Source organism: Drosophila melanogaster, chromosome 2L (assembly GCF_000001215.4).
Source record: "Drosophila melanogaster chromosome 2L".
Classification (NCBI taxonomy): Eukaryota; Metazoa; Arthropoda; class Insecta; order Diptera; family Drosophilidae; genus Drosophila; species Drosophila melanogaster.
The window spans coordinates 16,487,802-16,507,916 of NT_033779.5; the positions used below are offsets into that span (position 1 = coordinate 16,487,802).

Genomic DNA, 20,115 nt, shown 5'->3' on the forward strand with positions numbered 1-20,115 from the left:
TTTTTCATGGTGTCGCAACTGTGGGCGGGAAGTTTGATTTTTCGCAACAAACAGCTCGCTTTGAACTCTGGTTTTTCTCTTTAATAAATGCAACTGATCTAACTATTAAGTAAAATTGTATTTTTTATTAACCACAAGCAAGCGCAAAGATGAGTTTATATTCTAAAAAAAAGGAGGGTGATTAATTTCTATTAGTTTGGATTACAAATTTGGACTAGGAGTCAATTTGAAAGTCGTTATATCAATAATACTTCTGGACTTTGAAGCGACAGTTACTGTTCCATAACTTCGGATTATCAGCTTTGCCTTCACCACATATATAGAGTATTCTCTGGATGTGTCGAGATTTGTATTTTTAAACGACGACTGGATGGCAAAAGTTCAGTGCGCTCGCAGCTATTATGTGGATTATCTGCCTCTTGCTGGTGCCCCTTGTGGCGGCCAGTTCCAATACAAGACTTCTAAATGGCATCCTAAGTCATGTGGACAAGGAAGCCAATCCCTGTGAGAACTACTACAACCACGCCTGCGGCCAGTACAACATGCGTCACATCGACGACACCTTCTTCGACATTATACAAATGCTGGATCACCAGGTTAACCAGAACTTGGTGAAACTAATGGACGAGCTGGAAATGAGTTCTCAATTGCCGGACTTTAATGTATCTAGTGTAGATGGCAAGGTCCTTCGTTACTACCTTAGTTGTCGTGGAGCGCCGCGGAATATGGATAGTTTAAGCCAGTATCTGAAAGTGATTTCCCCCGGCGAAGGACTCACATGGCCTCAATTCATTCCGGACGGTAGTTCTTGGCCCCAGGAGAATTTCAAATGGCTCAAGGCACTGGCTCATCTGCATCGCTACGGTCTAACTAACGTGTTTTTTAACCTTGAAGTCGTGTCAAACCCACGAAATGCCAGCGAGTACATGGTAGAATTAAATACACCCACTTTTGGAGAAGAATCTCAACTGCCGAACAGTTTTATTGAAATTCTATCCGTTCTCTATATCATAAAGGTTCCTTCCAGTGAAATCATTACTCTGGCGCGAAAAATGCGAACGCTTGAATTGTTGCTTAAAACGATGATCAATCCGATCGACACACTGAATAATAGATACATTAGTATCCGCGATTTTCAGATGGAAACCGGTCACAACTGGCAGCGTTTCTTTGAGATTTTAATAGGCTCCAGCGCAGCCCCAGAACTCCAAGTGTTGGTGCGCAATTTTAGGTACTTTACCGCCCTTAAGGAACTAATGGACAAACAGGATGCTCGGCTGGTGGCCAGCTACATAATGACCCGATTTGCAATATTTCTATTGGATGAAACCATGGGTGGCAGAGAATCCACGGAGTGTGTGTCACAGGTGCGCCGCAACATGAATTTGGCTGCAAACATGCTCTATAAGGAACGATTTTTCGAAGACTCCACTTTCAGTGCCAATATCCTGGAAATTAAGGACATTTTCGAGAAACTACGCCATCAGTTTCTGCTGCAAGTCGATCAAAATCATCTAGAGTTGACTGCTTTGCAGATGAAATTTTTCGTTCGAAAGGCAGAGGCAATTGAGATCAACGTTGTGAATCTTCCAAAAACCGATGATCTTCGCCATTTCATCGGCCAGTACTACCAAGACTTGCAGTTTCCCACTGGCGAGCTGGATTACCATCAGGAGCACCTCAAGGTGCTGCAGTTTCGCACCCAAAAGATGTTGGCCCAATCCAGCAAAGGGCACTCAGAGGAGCAGAATATTTTGACTTACAGGAGCCAAGCGGCGCCATTGCCTCCACCTCGTACTATGTGATGCGCCCCAATGTGATTATTGTCCCCCTTGGGCTACTGCAAGAGCCATTCTTTCAGCTGGAAAGCGAAGATGTCTTCAAATACAGCCTGATGGGATATATTATGGCACATCACTTGATAAGCGCCTTTGCCACCGAGGGCATTACAATTGGCAGCGATGGAAACGATCAATCATTTAGATCGCATCGTTTCGAAGAAGCAGTCAGTTGCTTGTCACGCAATTCAGAGAACATCGATGAAAGCATGGGCGATATTGCTGGTTTAGAACTGGCCTATTTTACTTATGCTAAGATGGCCAAGAATCGAAACCGTTTGGATTTCACCCATTTGCCACCGGAGCAGATATTCTTCCTAAATGTTGGCCAGTTCTTCTGCGGCAATAGCGATATGTTGGTTCAGTACAAGGAAGATCAAGTGCGTTTACAGCGAGCTATTGAAGGGTTTGAGCCATTTGACAAGGCTTTTGGGTGCTACCGCAATAAGCCTAAGCACGAGAAGTGTCGTTTATAGTGAATACCTTGTACATATGCTTAGAAATACATATTTTTTGATAACAATAATACAAGACAATCGTGTTAAATTATAAAAGTGTTACAATCACATCCATTCTGTTCTTTTAAAATTAGTTTTAAACTAACAATAGTCAATAGGCTAAGATAGTTAAATGATCATCATTCGAATAAACAACGTTCAAGATTGACTCTTCAATGTCATGCACCTGCAAGATTACCATTTATTATAAATTAAAAAAACACACAAAGTTATACGTGTGTTACTTACATGCATTACATTCGGGCCTGGCCATCCACTTAATATACTGAGATGTAGCGGTCTTTGATTTGCGGGATCTCTTATGGATTTTAGAACATTGTTAACTTTGCTGACAAAGTAAATTCAACTTTTAACGACTTGTGGTGTGTGCGGCCCGATGAAATGTCTTAAAATACAAATTAAATACAATTCAAATATAATTCAGACGTCAAAAGGTTTAAAGTTAAAATATATTTTACCTTTTAGTGTTATTTATACGTATGAGCCTTGAAAACACAGTTGAATATCAAACGGATTTTTGTTACCAACAGATTCCAACAGATTCTCCAACTTTCGTTTTTTGATTGCCTATTCACTCGAAGATCTATTTCCAGTACTATGATCCTCCATAGTAGAGTCAGCTCAGGATCTTGTGATAATCCGCAAGCAATTCGACAAAGAATTCGTCGGCCAGAACAAAATTTATTAAATCATTGTAGTCATTCTCAGGATCTCTCTTAACTGGCAATCCGTAATAACGTATTTCATTATCTCCAAAATACAGTCGGAATTCAGATTAAATTTGCCGTTTCCGTCCTTTTTTATAAATATACATACAAATATACTAAGCAATAGACTGAAATGAATTCTAGAATTTGAGGAAACTAATTATGTACCTTTATGAATACTTTTCCTTACTTGTACTAATCAAACTAATTTTTAACAGATTTTTCATGCCGAATGATTACAATCTTATTTGGATGATTTGATAGAGCTTAGGAATAATGGTTTTAATTTTGGATTAAAGAGTTGCGATTAAGAAACGAAGATATTATCTAGTTTTTGAAGAACACAGGGTACTTTAAATTTCGCACGCGGAACGTCAAAACAAGAAGAAGTTTTCATCAACACTGAATTTCCGCTTGGTAATCAGCTGATAAGCGTGCTCACGATAGCCGAGTTCACATCCAACAGATGTTTCCCTTAGCAGGGTTTCAGACCCAAATGATGATTTATCTTATTTTGATTAAGCTCCAACACGCATTGCTTTGCATAATTCAGGTATTATTAGGCTGCTTAATATACAATCCACTTATATTGTTGTGTCCATGAGGAACATCGACACGTGAGGATAAAAATATTTATTTATCGATATATTTTTACTCTTGAGCCTTTTGCACACCCCTAGTTGTGTTCCACCACTACTTCGCATGGCACGCTTTTTTCCGTGTGCTCGGTTCGTTCGGCCATACAAAACACAAAATTCAAGTTTAAAAACTAAATAGGCAACTAAAAGGGAAGCCGCAGCGAATAAAGTGATTTGCTGAAAGAGACGTAAGAAAGTTAATCGCATCGAAGGCACCAGAAATCGGGGATTTCTAACACGGCGCGCGTGCGACGTACATACATACGCAAGCGCACACACACACGAACAATTACTTGCCATTGACGCAAAAGCGAAAAAGCAGTGGAATAAAGGGGAATTGACAAATAACAACGTTTTGCAAGCACTGGACTCTGGTCGCTGGTGTTCTTTCATTTTGTAATTGCCACGCATGGACGACGAAGTAATTGAAATTAGCGACAGCGAACGCGAAGAAACCTCATCGAACTCCGAAATGGATGTGGAAATAACGACAGAACAGCCAACCATCGATGTCAAAGCAGAGCAAATTGTGCCCAAGGACGCGGCAACGTAAGTAAAAATAAAAACGGGAAAATCTCCACAGTCGCTTTAAAACCAGAGATAACAGCCTGTCTGTGAATGTGGTTCCAAGTTACTTAAAAACTGTAGCTATGTTTATGCACAGTATTGTGTACATAAGGAAAAGGCGGAAAAATCTGGCATTATTATTTATGTAGCTGTAAAGTTCCTGAACATAAACCAAGCATTTTGATATAAAAATTCAATTTAAATTTGCGATATTCGTTTCGAAAATAGTAATTTAATGATAGTAAGAAGTGCTAAAACTGCAAAAGAAATTGAAATGTTTTAAGTACATTTTCAAACAATAAGAACGGCTAGTTGAAAACATATAAACTGCAGTCAATGCCAAACTGTGCGATAACAGTTATGTACATACATACATAGGTGTTAAAGTTTTTGTTTGCATTTCGGTTTTATGTAATCTATTGCCCGGGTCTCTACCTCTCACTCCCTCCCCCTGTAGCATTGCCCCGGTCTTGTCGCACCCATTTGGCATGGTCATGGGCAGCAGCCAAACGTAGCAAATAAGTATAGATAAAAAAAGCAAAAACAAGATATAAAACGTCAGCGACGCCAACGCACACGCCCTGCAGTTTACAGTGGGCATTCCGTAGAAAAGATCTGTGTTTATTATATACGTCATACGTTTCCCTGTAAAGCATTGTATTATATAATTACATTTTCATACAAACATGGTTGAGTGCTAAGTGCAATTTTCATTGTCAAAGCTTTCGCCGTTAAAAACATTTAGAAATGAGATATTAAACATGTTTGATTTAGGAAGGTTCTACTGTAATGCCATTGTTGTTGCTAGGTGCGCTTTGTTTAGTTCTTGTTTGAAACTGGTTTTACTTTCCGTTTGCCCACCAATGTTTCTCAATGTCTATCTGTGTGTGTGTGTGGGCACGTTACATTTTGAGATTCGAGCCTCTTTGGTCTCACAAGCTGGCATTAAAGTAACAGTTTTAGAGTGACTAGAGATTAAAGTCAAGGACAGAGTATTGCCCATGATAACGTAATTTAAATTTAATTTCATCATTGCTCTAGAAAATCCCTAATTTTTCATTTTCATTTATGTAGAATTATTAACCGCTTAAATGGAGCACATTATTGCAAATGTGCCAACATAAACAGTTATAAATTTGTCTTTGGCACGCTTCATTTACGTTTATTTTTGTTTTCCGTATTTCCACACAAAAGCGTCGAGGAAAAACAATAGGAAAAATAAATTTAAACAGCTATTTGCATTTGAACGGACGCGATTTTATTTATTTCCGTGTTTACGAGTAATCGAAGCTGACACTTAATTGAAAAATGGGAATTTATTTAATTTTTGGAAATTCGAGTTCAGTTTCGTTGTTTTGGCATTGATATACTTTTTGCCATTGTTGTGGCGCTTATTACGTTCTCTGCTCTACGCTAGAATTTGCGTCACCTGTTGTGATTAATCGCATGAAATACAGAAAGAAATCCAATGAGGATAGATAAGATTTGTATGGGAAATCGTCAGGTGATGGCTTAAATGGGATACAATCTATTGACCACCAGTTTTGCGTGTAAAACTAAATGCGATCAACTGGAGGAGTTTCAAAGTCAAGTAAAGTCATCGCCAAAAAACCGAAACACAAGACAATGCCAAAAGTTCGGGGCAACCTACACACAAAGCTACCGCAAAAGTTGGCCAAAATAAAACTTAATGTGAATGAACCCAAGCGCAAAATCATACGCTCCGCTCATATATCTTAGGCCTTCATCGTTTTTCTAAATTCCATTAGTAATATTATTTCGCCGTTTTGGGGTTCAAGGACTGACTGGGCACAAGAAGTTAAACAAAAAAAGCCGGAACAATTTCTCTGACTCATAGTCATGGAAAAAAGATGTTTATTATTGTTTTTTTGTTGTTTGCACTTACTTGGGAACTCGATAATGACGATGGGGGAAAGAGAGAAGATGATGAGGGAACCCGTTTGCACATCTACATCTATGAGTCAACCTGTTGATAAATTAGAAATTCCGAAAAATTGCAGCATTCAGCCTATTGATTTTATTCGCCTTGGTAAAAAGAAAAAGAACTGCTTTCGCTTATATATAGATACCGATGTGACATTTTGGCCGTTTTTGAGTTCAAGGTCAAATGCCAAGGCATCGTTCCTGCCTACTCGATTATTGTATTCAATTATTGAAGCTAATATTTTCTAGTTACAGTTTAAAAATCGCTGAGCATTTAATTAGCTTAGGTAATAACAGTTTGAGCTTAAGTTTTGTGATTAGATTAAAGCCTTATCACATCTGTTAGGCATTACAGCACTTTTGTTTTAGTTTTGCTTGGAATAAGAAGAAAAAAGAAAAAGAGCTCGTTGTTGTGATTGCCTTTCAGGATTTACTTATAAAAAAACATAACATAAAACATAAAAAAACATGAAAAACATATACTTCCTTTGCATATATTTCCTTTGCCATTTGGAAAACTGTTGCTCGTTATCTGGAACTACAGTTTGGATAGCACTTTGTTCTATTTATTGGCCATCAACAAAGTTGCTAACGCTTTCGGTGCAGATGTATTTCAACGTAGCTTCGACCCAAATTCGCTTTGGTACAACTTTTTCTCTATTTCGTCTAAACTTTTGGCCAACTATGTATATAACTTCGAGCAATTAGCTTCAAACTATGTAGCCCTCGAAAAGTTATTGCTCGACTCCAGTCAAAGTGGGTCAATTAAATTATTGATTCGCCGACGAGGCTAGAAACAGAACACAAAACCGATGGTTTGAATGGTTTCCAATATTAAATATCTTGATTGTTTCGAGAAGCTATGAGCGGATGTTGTGGGCTTTTGCAAAGTGGCTGTCATTTAAAGATAATAGTAGGTGAATAGCTTGAAATTACGTAATTCCCATCTTGTGGGAATGTTTTTTGTCCAGAGACGTTTGAATGATGCGCCAAGGTCAGCTGAAAACAAATTATAGCGAATTGGAAACGATTCAATTTAGCGCAAAATGGAATATATCAATTTATAGTTATAGTTAGCCTTATCATATCGCTTGCAATTACATGGTTAAATAGAAAACCAGATCCTTCGTTGCTCATGTCAAAAAGCTTAAACAGCTCTGCTACCCATTAATCGCCGGTCTTGTCTTCCTTTATCTGTCTGGATCGAAACTGGTATCCGGTTTAGCCAGTCTGCCGCCTATGACGACTGTAGCTGGTTTTAGATGACAGATACACGGAAAAAAATGATATAGTTATAGTTACAAAATTCGAATATAAAATATTGCGAGTCTTCAACATTAATAGTGTATACATACATACATTAATAGATGTCTTTTAGTTGCAATTATTGATACTCATTTCTTTTAGACAATTTAACACAAATTATTTTTGCAGTGTAGACACAAAGAGAGTAAGAGAGAGTGCATGATGTTGAGTGGGGAAAAGGCATTTCCATTTTTAGTCTTACATTGTAGGTGTTGGCAGCTTGTAAATTAGCACTTAACTTCATGGCACCATTACAGTTTGAAACTATTGTAGTTTCGTGTTTTAGAGTCACTTCTTACGGTTTTATGGGAACTGGGTAGACATATATTATTATATTTATTTGTTATCTTTTGCACTTGTTATCTTAGCTCGGGAATTTGTGGCAATTTCTCTGGAAATTATCAAGCTTTTTTTTTTCTTTATTTTTACTGAATTATTTTCTTTTGTTTTGCTTTTGTATTCACGGCAATGGTTGGTGGTTTTAATTGCTTGGGGTCTGCACTTTCACTTGGTTTTGGTTGCCGAGTTTGTAATGCAATTCCACTTGTTGCCGCGGAATGTAACCTAAATTGCTTTTGGAATTGCCCCAATTTGACTGTGAACTGGATCTAGTTGGGCATGACTTTGTGGTTTCTTCTTGCATATTCTTCTCATATTCAGCGAATCATTATCACAAGAGGTTCGTCCACAAAACCGCAACTTTCTTCCTGTTCCCCTGTGGATGTCCAGTTTTGTTGTCTTGCCATTTTTGGTTTCATTAAAAAACATTAATTAAAATCAGACAGCCAGCAGACGATATCTCTTGTACATGCCTCGGTTGAGATCCACGACACGCCTTCATTTCACGGGCTATATGGTAGATATACATATATGGTCTGTATAGATCTGTATATCTACAAAAGTGTGCTTTCTTAAACAACGGGAAGTAAAAATGTTTAACAGAAACAAAGCGAATGAAATTGAGGAAGACAAGAGGAGAGAGTGCAACAACTTTTCAACTTTTCAAAAAATCGGATTTTAAAATGCAAATATGTGTATATGTATATACTATACACAAATCGAATGCATTTTGCTCATTTTGAATTATGTTTAGTATTTATAAGATTTATTTTTACTACTACAAAAATATTTTACTCAAATTAGACATTTTTTATATGTACATTCAAATAAGGATATTACTATGTTCTTTATTTTGATTAATCCAATTTAAAAAATTTCTAATTAAGAGTCTTAGATTCACGCAAGCACAATTTCCCTTTTATTATCAGTCTGTTGTGATCTTTTTGATGTGGCGCTCATTTTCGCCAACTGCAATTCACGCTCTCCTCCTCTTCGCTCTGCTTGCGGCGCTTGCTCTCTCGTTTCTCTCCACGTCAGCTGCTTTGCTGCGCTGCAGTCTCTGCAGCGGCAGAGGGCTGCATCGAAGGGGATCGTCACTCTGCCCACTCACTCAGTCGCGAGTTGCAGCAGTGCGTCGATCGACGTCGTTTTCCGTGCTAGTCGCGAAAATTGTGAAAAAATTGTGTCGCGAAAAGGGAAATTTACTGAATCAATAGGAAAACAAAGGCTCCAAGAATTTTCGCTTTGAGTTGTTTGTCTCCTTTGCTGTGTCAAATAATGAAAATAATACGATAATATTGTGATGATCAAAACGTGTCTTAAATCGAAATCAAATAATTATTCCAAAATAAGTGAACATAGACGACACATACATCAAGCGATCCAGTCCGTATCTATGTGCTCGCAAATAGCCCACTTCGACCAGACGGAATAGCCAACTAAATCTTTGTAAATCCACAACGAGCCAACAATCGAGCTGAATAAAATGTTGTAGTAAGTATTTTAGGGATGTCTGCCTTCTTTCGTTAATCACCTAAACTAATGCTAATTAATTCAAAACCGAAAGTACAGAAAAAACCAAAAATAAACCAACGTTGACCCATCCAAAAACACAGCTAGCAACAAAAAAATAGTGAATGTTGTATAAAAACCAAAGCATTTGGTGTACCAAAGTAAATATGTATATTTATTTAAGTTTTTATTACAAATTACAAATGAAAAGCATACTATTCACTTCAATTTATATGGTAAGAAATACAAAATCCAATTGATTTAGTTGCGTGTTAGTATTATAATTTTGCCAAGACTATATGCACATTTTGCTTTTAAATCGGGTGCGTGTATATATAAATAAATATTTCTGTGTGTTTGGGTGTCGTCTGCTGTTTGTTGCATATTCATTTGTTGCGGTTTCTCACCTCACCTCTGTGCCCCGCAAACGCCACGTGCAGAGGCGTTGAAATTCCAAATCAATTGATATAGTCACATTAAAATGGGTTGAATAATATGGCTGATCAGTTAGCAATCAAGAAATGTTGCTATTTTATGTGAAACTGATAAAATTGTAAAAATTGCCCATGAAAATAAAGCTTTATCAATAACTGACTGACGACTGATATTCATTTAATAACGATAAAAAATGAGAACGAGAACAGATGCATTATTCCACCAATTTATCAATGTTATTTAGCTGTCTACAAAGTATCTAAAAATACACATTCAGATAAGAGCTTTTATAACAAAACCAATTGATAGGAAAATCACTTGAAATGAAATAAATAGGAAACACACAATTATTATTATTAATAAAACAGCTACCCAAGTTTATTTATACGCAGACAGTTAATAATATTAATTTTACTGCTAAAGTGAAAGTCATTATTTAAGGGTTGAGCAACACTTGAATTTTGTTCTATGATACATTTTTCAACTTTGATTTTTCGCCAGCCTTTTGCCCTTCACACACTTTTTTCGTAAAACCCGCAGCAAAGAGCATTGACCAGTGTGATCAAGGCAAAAACAGAATATATCAGCAATAAACTGTGAGAAAATTCTACAAGCTAAAATATTATTAAATCAAAGAAGAATTTCAAATTACTACAAATGTTTTAAACTATGGCTACAAAAGCAATATTAAATGCATTCAATCAACTTAAAATAAAAAAAAAATAGTTTAAAAATCAAAAAGACGTGCGCATGTTTTTCTCTCGCTGTGCCGAAACAAAAAAAAAGGCGTTCGGAAAATCTTTTCGACATTTCTCAATCTCTTTAAAATGTCAGAGCCCAACTGGGCTGCCAAATGCACTGGCTGTCGACCATTTTAGACTCTGGTTTTCAGTCCTTTCTCCTAGGAGAGCATTTGCCTCTTTGGGGTCTCTTGGCACATGTGTTGGCCCCAACTTTTTGGGCAGCAAAGCTTTGGCATATGGCACATTGAGGTCGCCGGCGCAAATTCTTATCCAAAAAAAAAAAAAAATAAAAAAAAAACAAATGAAAACACAAAAAACTGCTGCATGTGGAAAATATGTACAATGCATTGCTACCGCACTATAATTTTGGTTTTTGTGTTGTCTCTTAGCTTTCAGCTATTTTTTTTTTGTTTTTTTCGGGCTGGGTGTGTCGTTTATTGCCCCGACATAAATGTTTTTATGCCCCGCCATTGTTGTTGGCGTATCTGCTGCTCATGTTGCTGTTGCAGTTGCAATTGCAGTTGCTGTGGGCGAGCAGATTGCGTTTTAAATTGCAGTGGCATTAAATTTTGCATGCATTTTATTGCAGTTGCAGCCAAACAAATGACTCACATGGGTAACCCGATCCATTTTGAGTACGAAAACTCTGTCCCAAAATGTATTTGCAGTCGAGAATTATAGGCCATTGTGGCGTGTGTGGAGTGGTCCTGTCTGTGAATATGCCACCGCCTCCTCGTGGAATACTTAAAATTATATGTTTGGAGACGCAATTTTGCTGCTCTTGGTCATATTTTTATGGGCCACTTTGTGTCAAGGGAAAATGCATTTACCGGCTTATGATTTACGGTTTGTTTTCTTTGGAGAAAAGTGGAAATTTATCGTGTGCATGTTGGGAAAAATTTGTGTAATTTCATTTTCTTTTATCTTCGAAACCAAAAATGTTTCAACATGCTATCTTTCCTTAAACTATCCTGCGATATGAATGTATATCCAAATGTAATTACATAACAGGCGATGAAAATTGTAGTTGGTGGTATTTATATTTAATCGAAATATTGTTACATTTTATATGTACATATATAGCCTCGCAATTCCCATTGCAACTAATCTTTCGTATCTAATTGTCACACTCTATGCTAAACAATCTGCCAATCAATCGAACTTTTAGCACGTTTTCAAATAGATATGTCGTATTAAGTTAAAAGCAAATATTCCACACCGTCATAAATCCGATGTCATACGTGTACGTGTATATTTTTATTACGTATTGTGTGTGCCATAAATAGCAAGCAACTCTGGCAAATGGGGAGAACCCAGCCATTTACTATTTACTACTATTTCCCCGACTTCTACCCAGCTAACAACACATGGAATTAATGGGTCGGACAACGACCCAAAACTGTGGAACATAAATTCAATTGAGGCAAGTGTCAATAGAACACGAGCTCATCCATTTGTAAGTGTTCTATAACCATGATGATGCTGCTTCTGATGATGATGATTTTGATGCTGATGATGATGGGGGCGATGGTGAGACAAACAATCAATTATGTATTCTATTTGTTTGCATAAGTTCTGAACCCACTTTTGTGCTGACAATGGTTTGCAAGCTCATGTCTGCTCCACTGGCGAGAAAGTAATCTTCACTCTTGAATAAAATTTAAAATTAACCAATTAAGTAAAAAAAAAATGTATTTAAAAAGATACATACAAATGTTTGATTCTTTTCCAAAACATTTTCTTAAATCTCAAATTGTTCACACCTTTTTCTTTTGAGTGTATAGAAAAACTGGTGTATTTCGAACTGGTTGTTTGTTTAGTTAGAGCCCCCCTGGAAACGGCTCAACTTTCAGCAATTTGGCTTAAACTTTCAAACCGACGACTCTTGGCTAGGTTCATTAACTTTGTAATACGTACTCTCTCGAACATTTCCCTAAAGTTTCGCCCCATTCTTAAGCTGGCTTTTCTTTTATTTATTGGAAACTTCTTCTCCTTATTCACTTAAGCCATGGCTGCTTTGGCTCTGCGCCCAACAGTGTTTTTGCTTTACTCGCTCCCTTTATTTTCGGCCGCCATTATGTCTGCACAGCATTTCCGGTTCACGCAGTTGGGGGCAAACACAAAAAAAAAGAAGGGAAAAAAATCCACACATTCACAGAACCCGCATTGACCTACTGTGCGTGGTCCACGTGAGTCACAATAATACAGTACAAAATGGCTAACATAAACCACAACTCTTGCTATTAAAAATGATTATTATTTAAAAATACCTAAATGTTAAAATACTACTGAAAAATGTATACCATCCCATAGCAAAAATGAACTGTTATCAAAGCAGTCAAATTTGTCTTACGCACGCTACACTGTACCAAAGCGAGTATCATCTTGGTGTTGGTTTGTATCTGTGTGTACGTTCGGTTCTTGTGGCAAGCAATTTCAACTTGTGGCAGGTCATGTCCGCTGCCCGCTGCTCCGCCCACTTTTCCACGCCTCCCTAAGCGTGTTGTGATGGGTAAACGGGTAAACTATTTGATATTCACTTTCGCAAAGGGTTTGTTGACTTGCGCAGCGTTAACTGAAGTGGAATTCGAAGGGTGTTGCCACAAAATATTGACTTTTGTTGCATGCGTAAATTGCAATGTCTGCATTATTTATAAATTCCATTAAATTCCATTGCAATTTAAGTTGAATAAGTACTGTTTGATATCATTATTATATATTATTTAAGGTAGAGAGTATTTGATGTTTACTTATCAAGCATTTAGTTTAAAATAAAAATAGCATTAAAAATGTTGTATTCACATTTCTTGTATATTTATAGTTTAGAATTAAATTTTGAATTTTATTTTAATAGAATATTGTAGAGTAGAGTATTTGCATTTTCGTGTTGTGTTCCCTAAACTTTCCCTATTCTTATTGACCAACAAATGGCTGTGAGATGGCTAGTAGCATTGTCTGGCGTATTGTTGGAGCCACCTGCATTGGAGAGGTTCCACCAGCCACCACCCAGCACCTCCTCACCCCTCCCCACAACTCATGTTTCTCTCACATGCGCGCTGCACAGTGCAGCGAATGCTTTCTTTGCTCTCTTAGAAATGGCTCTCTTACTGCAGCAGCAGGCACAGTGCATGCAACAAAGTTGTTTTCACTGCAGAAATTACATCTGCTGTTTACATCTATCTTTAATTGTGTTTAGTAATCAGAGATGCAAACATAAAACATTTTTTTTTTTTTTAGCCATAGTTAGGTCTTAAAAAATTATATTTGTTTTTATTTTTTTCCCATGACGTTGCTGTTACTGCAACATGATGGTAGTAGTTTCGTCTTCGTTACTTTTGGCGCTCGGCTTGAAGTTTCTCGACGTGTCGTTGCATTAAAATCATCGCCCGCAGCAGCGGCAACATGCAGCAAGCAGCAGCAGTAGCAGCAACATCAGCAGCACCGCAGCAGCAGCATCAACATCAGTCGCTTCCGTTGGCTGCCAGAGACCACCAGCAATAACGAGGTGTTCGCTAAAAAAAATAGTCTTTTGATAGCCACTTATTTTTGTAGTTTTGCGTTATAATGGTGCATTACGATCGTAACAATAATATAGCCAGCCGAATGGGATCTGTTTAAAATTCCTCGGCTTTCTCATATGCCGATAAAGTAATAACACTAAAAGTCTGACTCCTCAAATGCTCAATAAATTGTATATGAGTTCGGAGGAATTTACATTTCTGCCGCGGTAAGTAGAAATGCTGGATAGAATGAGAGTTTGCCATTCGTTGGTTGTGCCATTCGTTTGTCAAAGGCAATTTGATATGACAGGATGCTAATGGAATGCTAATGGCGGTGCACTGGGAAGTTTGATGATATATATGCGGCGGAAAAGTTTTTTTTCTTTCGGAAATTGCAAAAGTGGAGATTCTGAAGTCTTTAAGTAGGTTTTCAGTGAATGCAAGTTTTATTTCAACTGCGGTGAATTGCATGGCAAAGTTTTAGCACCGATATATCATTAATTTATGAGCAGTTTATTCGCAGCTTTAATGTTCTTATTTGTTATTAAATTAATTTATTAAATTCAAATTTTAAAAACCTTACAAATGGTATACTAATCTTACCATTTAGTCAAGCTTTATCCAAACGACTCATTGAATTAAGCATATTACTTTAAATAAGTCCAATGTTCAGAAATATTTTTTAAAAATTCAGTTAACTTTGTCTTGGAGAAGAAAGCTTTCAGTCTCCCGGTGAAAATTGAAGTGCACAAATGTTTGTAAAAGTAATCAAGCAGAGTGTGAAACTTTTCGAGCCAAAAACTACTCGAACCTCAAGTGGTCCCACTGTAGCAATTGCGAATCTGGAGCTATCTATCGCATCAGTTAACTCATAGATTTGACACCCTGACAATCTACTTTGCATGATTCTTGCAGCACATGTCACACGGCGTCCAAGTTTCCCTCGATGGCTGTGCGAAAAGTTTTGTCATCACAGACACCCCCCTATTTCTCAGCCCCTTCTCCACCCGACGAGTCATCCATATTCATGAGGGAATGATTATTCCGACCAACTCACACTATATGCCATCGGCATACCTCGAATGCCCTGCTACTACCATTGACTTCGCTTATCGCGCATTGAACTCTGCTGTGACCTGCAGGCATTTGCACATGCGGACCAACACGTACGCACAGTGCGGGTCACAATGCTAGCAACAAAGGGGCTATTAATGAATTGTTGTGTAGGTGATAAAAGAAATTAATGGGTAATAACTGCTTTGTACTGAAGCAAGAGTTCAGCAAAGATGTTATGAGCAACATAAAAAAGGAACATGAATGAAATCATTTTAAAGATACTATTATTATATTAGAATTTATTAAAGATTATAGTATGCCTAACTTTAATTAAATTGCTTGGAAATGCTTTGCTGGAATCAATGATAATAAATATTGGAAAGCTTTGATCCGAGGAACTAACAATTTGAGAGCAAATGTAATCTATACATGCCTCCTATATTTGCATTGCATGCTTTGCATTCATTCTTCTGCTTGCAGTTGTTGGCTCTTTTTTACTTCGCTTTCCGTTTACCATTTTTTGTTACCTGTTTTTCTCCTCTTTGCCTCTTTGTGCTTTATTTATCTAGCCCGGGCTTTTATGTTTTTGGGCGTGCCAGTCCAACGATTTCTGCACCTTTCGCCGCTGCTTAATTTAAATCAGCTCTCCAGCTTTCATCCCATTTTTTTTTTTTTTTGTTTGTTCGCAACGAATGCATGTTGTAAGTATCCCTATTTTTTTCCATTGAAGTTGAATTGCAAATGCAAACCGCGTTGCCTACTTTTATGGGTGGCAATTGGGCTGAAGGACCTCGCTTTTGGGCGGCAGAATTGAAGGCTCTAACAAACGGCTTTCTAAAATGTTGCCCAATCAAGCGCAAGCGAATTTTTGACTTTTATGGGTTTCTCTAATTGTTATGCAAAATGCTGCTGCTGCTGCTGTTGACTGCAGTCTTAGATATCCAAAACCCCCCATTTTGGCCCCATTTGCGGCTCGGGCCGCGACCGCTTTGACAAGTTATGGCAGCAATTAAAAGTTTTGTGCTGGAGCACTTGAAAAAAAAAGTCACCCAAAAACCACCCACCTTGCCTACGCGCCCCCCTTTCTTTATTTGTCTGCCGGCGGAGCAAGATGAAAAAAAAAGTGTGAGCAATGCAAATGATTTCCATTTTCAGTAGTAATTAACATCTTTTGTTTGCACGCCGTATCTTATTCGCATGCATTTCTCATCCGTTTCACGAGTTCCAATCAAAAGTATGGCATTAAAAGTAGATGGAATGTTGGTTAGAGGGGCTTCTAAAATAATCCTACTGTGAATTAGATTCATATTAAATTGAATATTGAAACATGTTCTAAATTCATAGATGTAAGCATGCAAAAAAATGGTTGCGAAGTTTTGAAGTTTTGCTTCCTAAATGGAAAACAAACAGTTTTAATAAAACTTCCTAATCGAGCAGAAATTGGAAAAGCATTGAAGAAGGTGCAGTGCTGAAACCCCTCAGAATTTCTAATATATCAATGTATTTCTAATATGCACACCAATGAAGATATATAAATAAGCAGCAAGGAAACCAAAACCATGAACAAATAAATAACAAACAGGCGGAGTGAAAAGCGAGAATAACAACATAGAGCCATAGAGCACTTATGCCCCGCAATACTGGCATGGTGACAATGGTCTCGGTACAGTAAACACCCTGGCTGGCACAACTCCAAGTGGGTTTTGTGTTTCGAGAGTTGGGTGGAATGGTGGGTGGAGAGGTGGAGAGGTGTAGAGGTGGAGGGCGGCAAAATAGGGAATTTCTTTGGCTTTCGGGATTCTTTGGCGTACCGCATTAGTGTCGCCCTATTGGCGGCCATTGTGATGCCATAATTTCTTGGCCCATTTGAGCTTGGCGCAGGTTGTTGCACTTCCTTCAAATGGAAAATCGGACAGTGTGCTAAAATGGAATGGAAGCCGTCAGTTAATGGGAGTGGAAATTCATCGGCCAAGGCAGACGGATGTCCCTGCCGAGCACTATTATTAATTGCAACTCAAGCTTAGGTTTTTTAAAAATGACTATTGTTTTTATGCAAACCAATCCCTTATAAATCCCAAATAAACGTTGAGTTTTTAAATAATTGTAAAGGATTTTATATATACATATATCAACAAGGATTTAATGTTGCAAAGTATTGTGATGTACAGCATTTAATCCGTTTGCGCATTTTAATAATCCGTATTAAAGCATCGCAACCGTTAACTGTCATTAATTCCATTAATTTATCATTATCTGATGTCGTTTTAAATGAAAATGCACTTTATGCATCACATTTCGAGTCACTGTGCACTTTGAAAAGTCCACGTCTAGTCCACAGCCAGCGGATTATTTCCTGTTGCTTTTCGTTGTGCCCGTTTTGTGCATTTCCACTTGAGAAGGCGACTTTGCCCCGCGGCAGTTACTTCGCCTCGCTCGAAGACGACGACGACGACATGAAATTAAAAATTCAAATTATGTAGACTATTTAAACGACCGACCGATTCTTTTGTGCAATTAGCCTAAGCCCCCAAGGATTGACCAAGAAAATTGTTTTTCACCACCACATCTCTCTCTCGCTCTCTCTACTTGCAGCATTGCCGAGGAGAAGAAGAAACTGGGCAACGACCAATACAAGGCGCAGAACTATCAGAATGCACTCAAGCTCTACACGGATGCCATATCGCTGTGTCCGGACTCGGCGGCATACTATGGCAATCGGGCCGCCTGCTACATGATGCTGCTCAACTATAATAGCGCCCTGACCGACGCCCGACACGCCATACGCATCGATCCGGGCTTCGAGAAGGCCTACGTCCGTGTGGCCAAGTGCTGTCTGGCCCTGGGCGACATTATTGGCACCGAACAGGCCGTCAAAATGGTCAACGAGCTGAATTCGCTTAGCACGGCTGTTGCTGCCGAACAGACGGCGGCGCAAAAGTTGCGCCAATTGGAGGCCACCATTCAGGCGAACTACGATACGAAATCCTATCGCAATGTGGTCTTCTATTTGGATAGTGCCTTGAAATTGGCGCCCGCCTGTTTGAAGTAAGTTCGCAATGGAATATGATTTAGAAACTCAATTTAATCGAAACTGATTCTTTCAGATATCGTCTACTCAAGGCTGAGTGCCTTGCATTTTTGGGGCGATGTGATGAGGCCTTGGACATTGCGGTCAGTGTAATGAAACTGGATACCACATCGGCGGATGCGATATACGTGAGAGGTCTGTGCCTGTACTACACGGACAACCTGGACAAGGGAATTCTTCATTTCGAGCGCGCCCTGACCCTCGACCCGGACCACTACAAGTCCAAGCAGATGCGCAGCAAATGCAAGCAGCTCAAGGAGATGAAGGAGAACGGCAATATGCTATTCAAGTCGGGTCGGTATCGCGAGGCACACGTTATCTACACGGACGCCCTGAAGATCGATGAACACAACAAGGATATCAATTCGAAATTGCTTTACAATCGGGCTTTGGTCAACACGCGTATTGGCAATTTGCGAGAGGCCGTGGCCGATTGCAATCGAGTGCTGGAGCTGAATAGTCAGTATCTGAAGGCTCTGTTGCTGCGAGCGCGCTGCTACAATGATCTGGAGAAGTTCGAGGAGTCGGTGGCGGACTATGAGACGGCGCTGCAGCTGGAGAAGACGCCGGAGATTAAGCGAATGCTGCGCGAGGCCAAGTTTGCGTTGAAGAAGTCGAAGCGAAAGGACTACTACAAGATCCTGGGCATTGGACGCAATGCGTCCGACGACGAGATCAAGAAGGCGTATCGCAAAAAGGCGCTGGTACATCATCCGGATCGACACGCAAACAGCAGTGCCGAGGAGCGCAAGGAGGAGGAGCTCAAGTTCAAGGAGGTGGGCGAGGCGTACGCCATACTGTCGGATGCTCACAAGAAGTCGCGCTACGACAGCGGCCAGGATATCGAGGAGCAGGAGCAAGGTGAGAATGAGATTATTTATTGAATAATAATACGAATGTGGGAAAATGCTAATCCTTAACCTTTTCTTTTCCACAGCCGACTTCGATCCGAATCAAATGTTCCGCACATTCTTCCAATTCAACGGCGGTGGCCGGAATAATTCATCGTTCAACTTTGAGTTCTAGGATCCCAACGAGTGTTGTTCACCACCACAGAGAAGAAGACCATCTCAATCCCATACTTTCTGCCTCATCCGAAACCAACATACAGCAGCGCACAAATTTTGAACTCTTTTACATATTTCTTTTCCAAAAAGCAAGAAAATACCACATTTTGATTATGTTAACGAATGAATATATGCCAAGTTATTTGAAAAAATATTCTAAATCAAAATAATGCAACTAAATTTCCAGTGTAAGTTCACATTTTTAAATGTTCTTTCTTGGATTTTTTTTTCGGCAACATTAATAAATCATGGGAGATTTGTGTTAAATAAACAGAAATATACATATAAAAATATAAAGTTGCTATATCCCGTTGTTGTTGGTTCCGCCGGCCTTGTGAACTCTTCGTTCAGCATGTATATTGGAATAATTGATTAATTAATGATTAATGAAAGTGTAGCCTTATTGTATAACCAATTATATTTTTACCTCTTAAGTCAGACACTTAAGTTACGTTTCTAAGTTACAAAAAACAATAACGCAGGCAATTTAGTTTTCATTTTGCGGAGTTAAACGATGAAGATTATATTTGAAGAAAATAAATCAAGTAAAATTAGAAACAAAGAAAATGTGTGATGGTCTTAATATTTGGGGATTAAGGAATTGGTGATTAAAAAGAAGTTGTTGTTTAGTGAATAAAAGCGGAAAAGGTATTATATTAAACTTTTCCAGTTCTTTTATTTTGATGTTAAAAATTAGAAATGAAATTTGAATTTTATGTGCGGCGTTGCCAGATCAGCTTCTGACTTGTTGCCTGCTTTTGGGCTTCATGTAAAATGTATGTGAAAGCTATGTAGATACTTTTCGATTAATGTAGAGTGGTAACTATCGATAAGTATGGCGCGTTTTTCAAAATATTT

At 38.5% G+C, this 20,115-nt stretch overlaps 2 protein-coding genes and 1 long non-coding RNA gene across 7 annotated transcripts; 2 read left to right on the forward strand and 1 right to left on the reverse strand.

Moving 5' to 3' along the window:
• The first annotated feature begins 346 nt into the window (after window positions 1-346).
• Window positions 347-2,381, forward strand: Nepl8 (Neprilysin-like 8). The gene is made up of 2 exons (NM_135951.4): window positions 347-1,794; window positions 1,848-2,381. The coding sequence occupies exons 1-2, from the start codon at window positions 402-404 to the stop codon at window positions 2,312-2,314; spliced, it is 1,860 nt and encodes a 619-aa protein (NP_609795.2). The 5' UTR covers window positions 347-401; the 3' UTR covers window positions 2,315-2,381.
• A 41-nt stretch (window positions 2,382-2,422) lies between these two features.
• On the reverse strand, window positions 2,423-3,089 carry lncRNA:CR44994 (long non-coding RNA:CR44994). Its single transcript, NR_124307.1, has 3 exons — window positions 2,815-3,089; window positions 2,585-2,741; window positions 2,423-2,522 (listed from the first exon to the last, which is right to left on the reverse strand). It is a non-coding gene; the product is annotated as a long non-coding RNA:CR44994 (long non-coding RNA).
• A 649-nt stretch (window positions 3,090-3,738) lies between these two features.
• Tpr2 (Tetratricopeptide repeat protein 2) lies at window positions 3,739-19,820 on the forward strand. 5 transcript variants are annotated; one of them, NM_001273573.1, is made up of 5 exons: window positions 3,739-4,250; window positions 9,210-9,350; window positions 17,695-18,147; window positions 18,207-19,051; window positions 19,128-19,549. In NM_001273573.1, exons 2-5 carry the CDS (start codon window positions 9,343-9,345, stop codon window positions 19,214-19,216), a joined length of 1,395 nt encoding a protein of 464 aa, NP_001260502.1. In that variant the 5' UTR covers window positions 3,739-4,250; window positions 9,210-9,342; the 3' UTR covers window positions 19,217-19,549. The 5 variants fall into 5 exon arrangements, with proteins under 5 accessions (NP_001260502.1, NP_001260501.1, NP_523584.1 ...); NM_001273572.1 differs by lacking the exon at window positions 9,210-9,350 and having other exon boundaries at window positions 19,128-19,820; NM_078860.3 differs by lacking the exon at window positions 9,210-9,350 and having other exon boundaries at window positions 19,128-19,433.
• The last annotated feature ends 295 nt before the right edge of the window (window positions 19,821-20,115 follow it).

Excerpts from the sequence above, each read along its gene's own strand:
- Nepl8 (NM_135951.4), top strand. The coding sequence starts at position 402 with ATGTGGATTATCTGCCTCTTGCTGGTGCCCCTTGTGGCGGCCAGTTCC. Across the intron at positions 1,795-1,847 it reads GGCGCCATTGCCTCCACCTC|AGCCATTCTTTCAGCTGGAA; the intron begins GTACTATGTGAT and ends GGCTACTGCAAG.
- Tpr2 (NM_001273572.1), top strand. The coding sequence starts at position 4,111 with ATGGACGACGAAGTAATTGAAATTAGCGACAGCGAACGCGAAGAAACC. Across the intron at positions 18,148-18,206 it reads TTGGCGCCCGCCTGTTTGAA|ATATCGTCTACTCAAGGCTG; the intron begins GTAAGTTCGCAA and ends TGATTCTTTCAG. Across the intron at positions 19,052-19,127 it reads TATCGAGGAGCAGGAGCAAG|CCGACTTCGATCCGAATCAA; the intron begins GTGAGAATGAGA and ends TCTTTTCCACAG.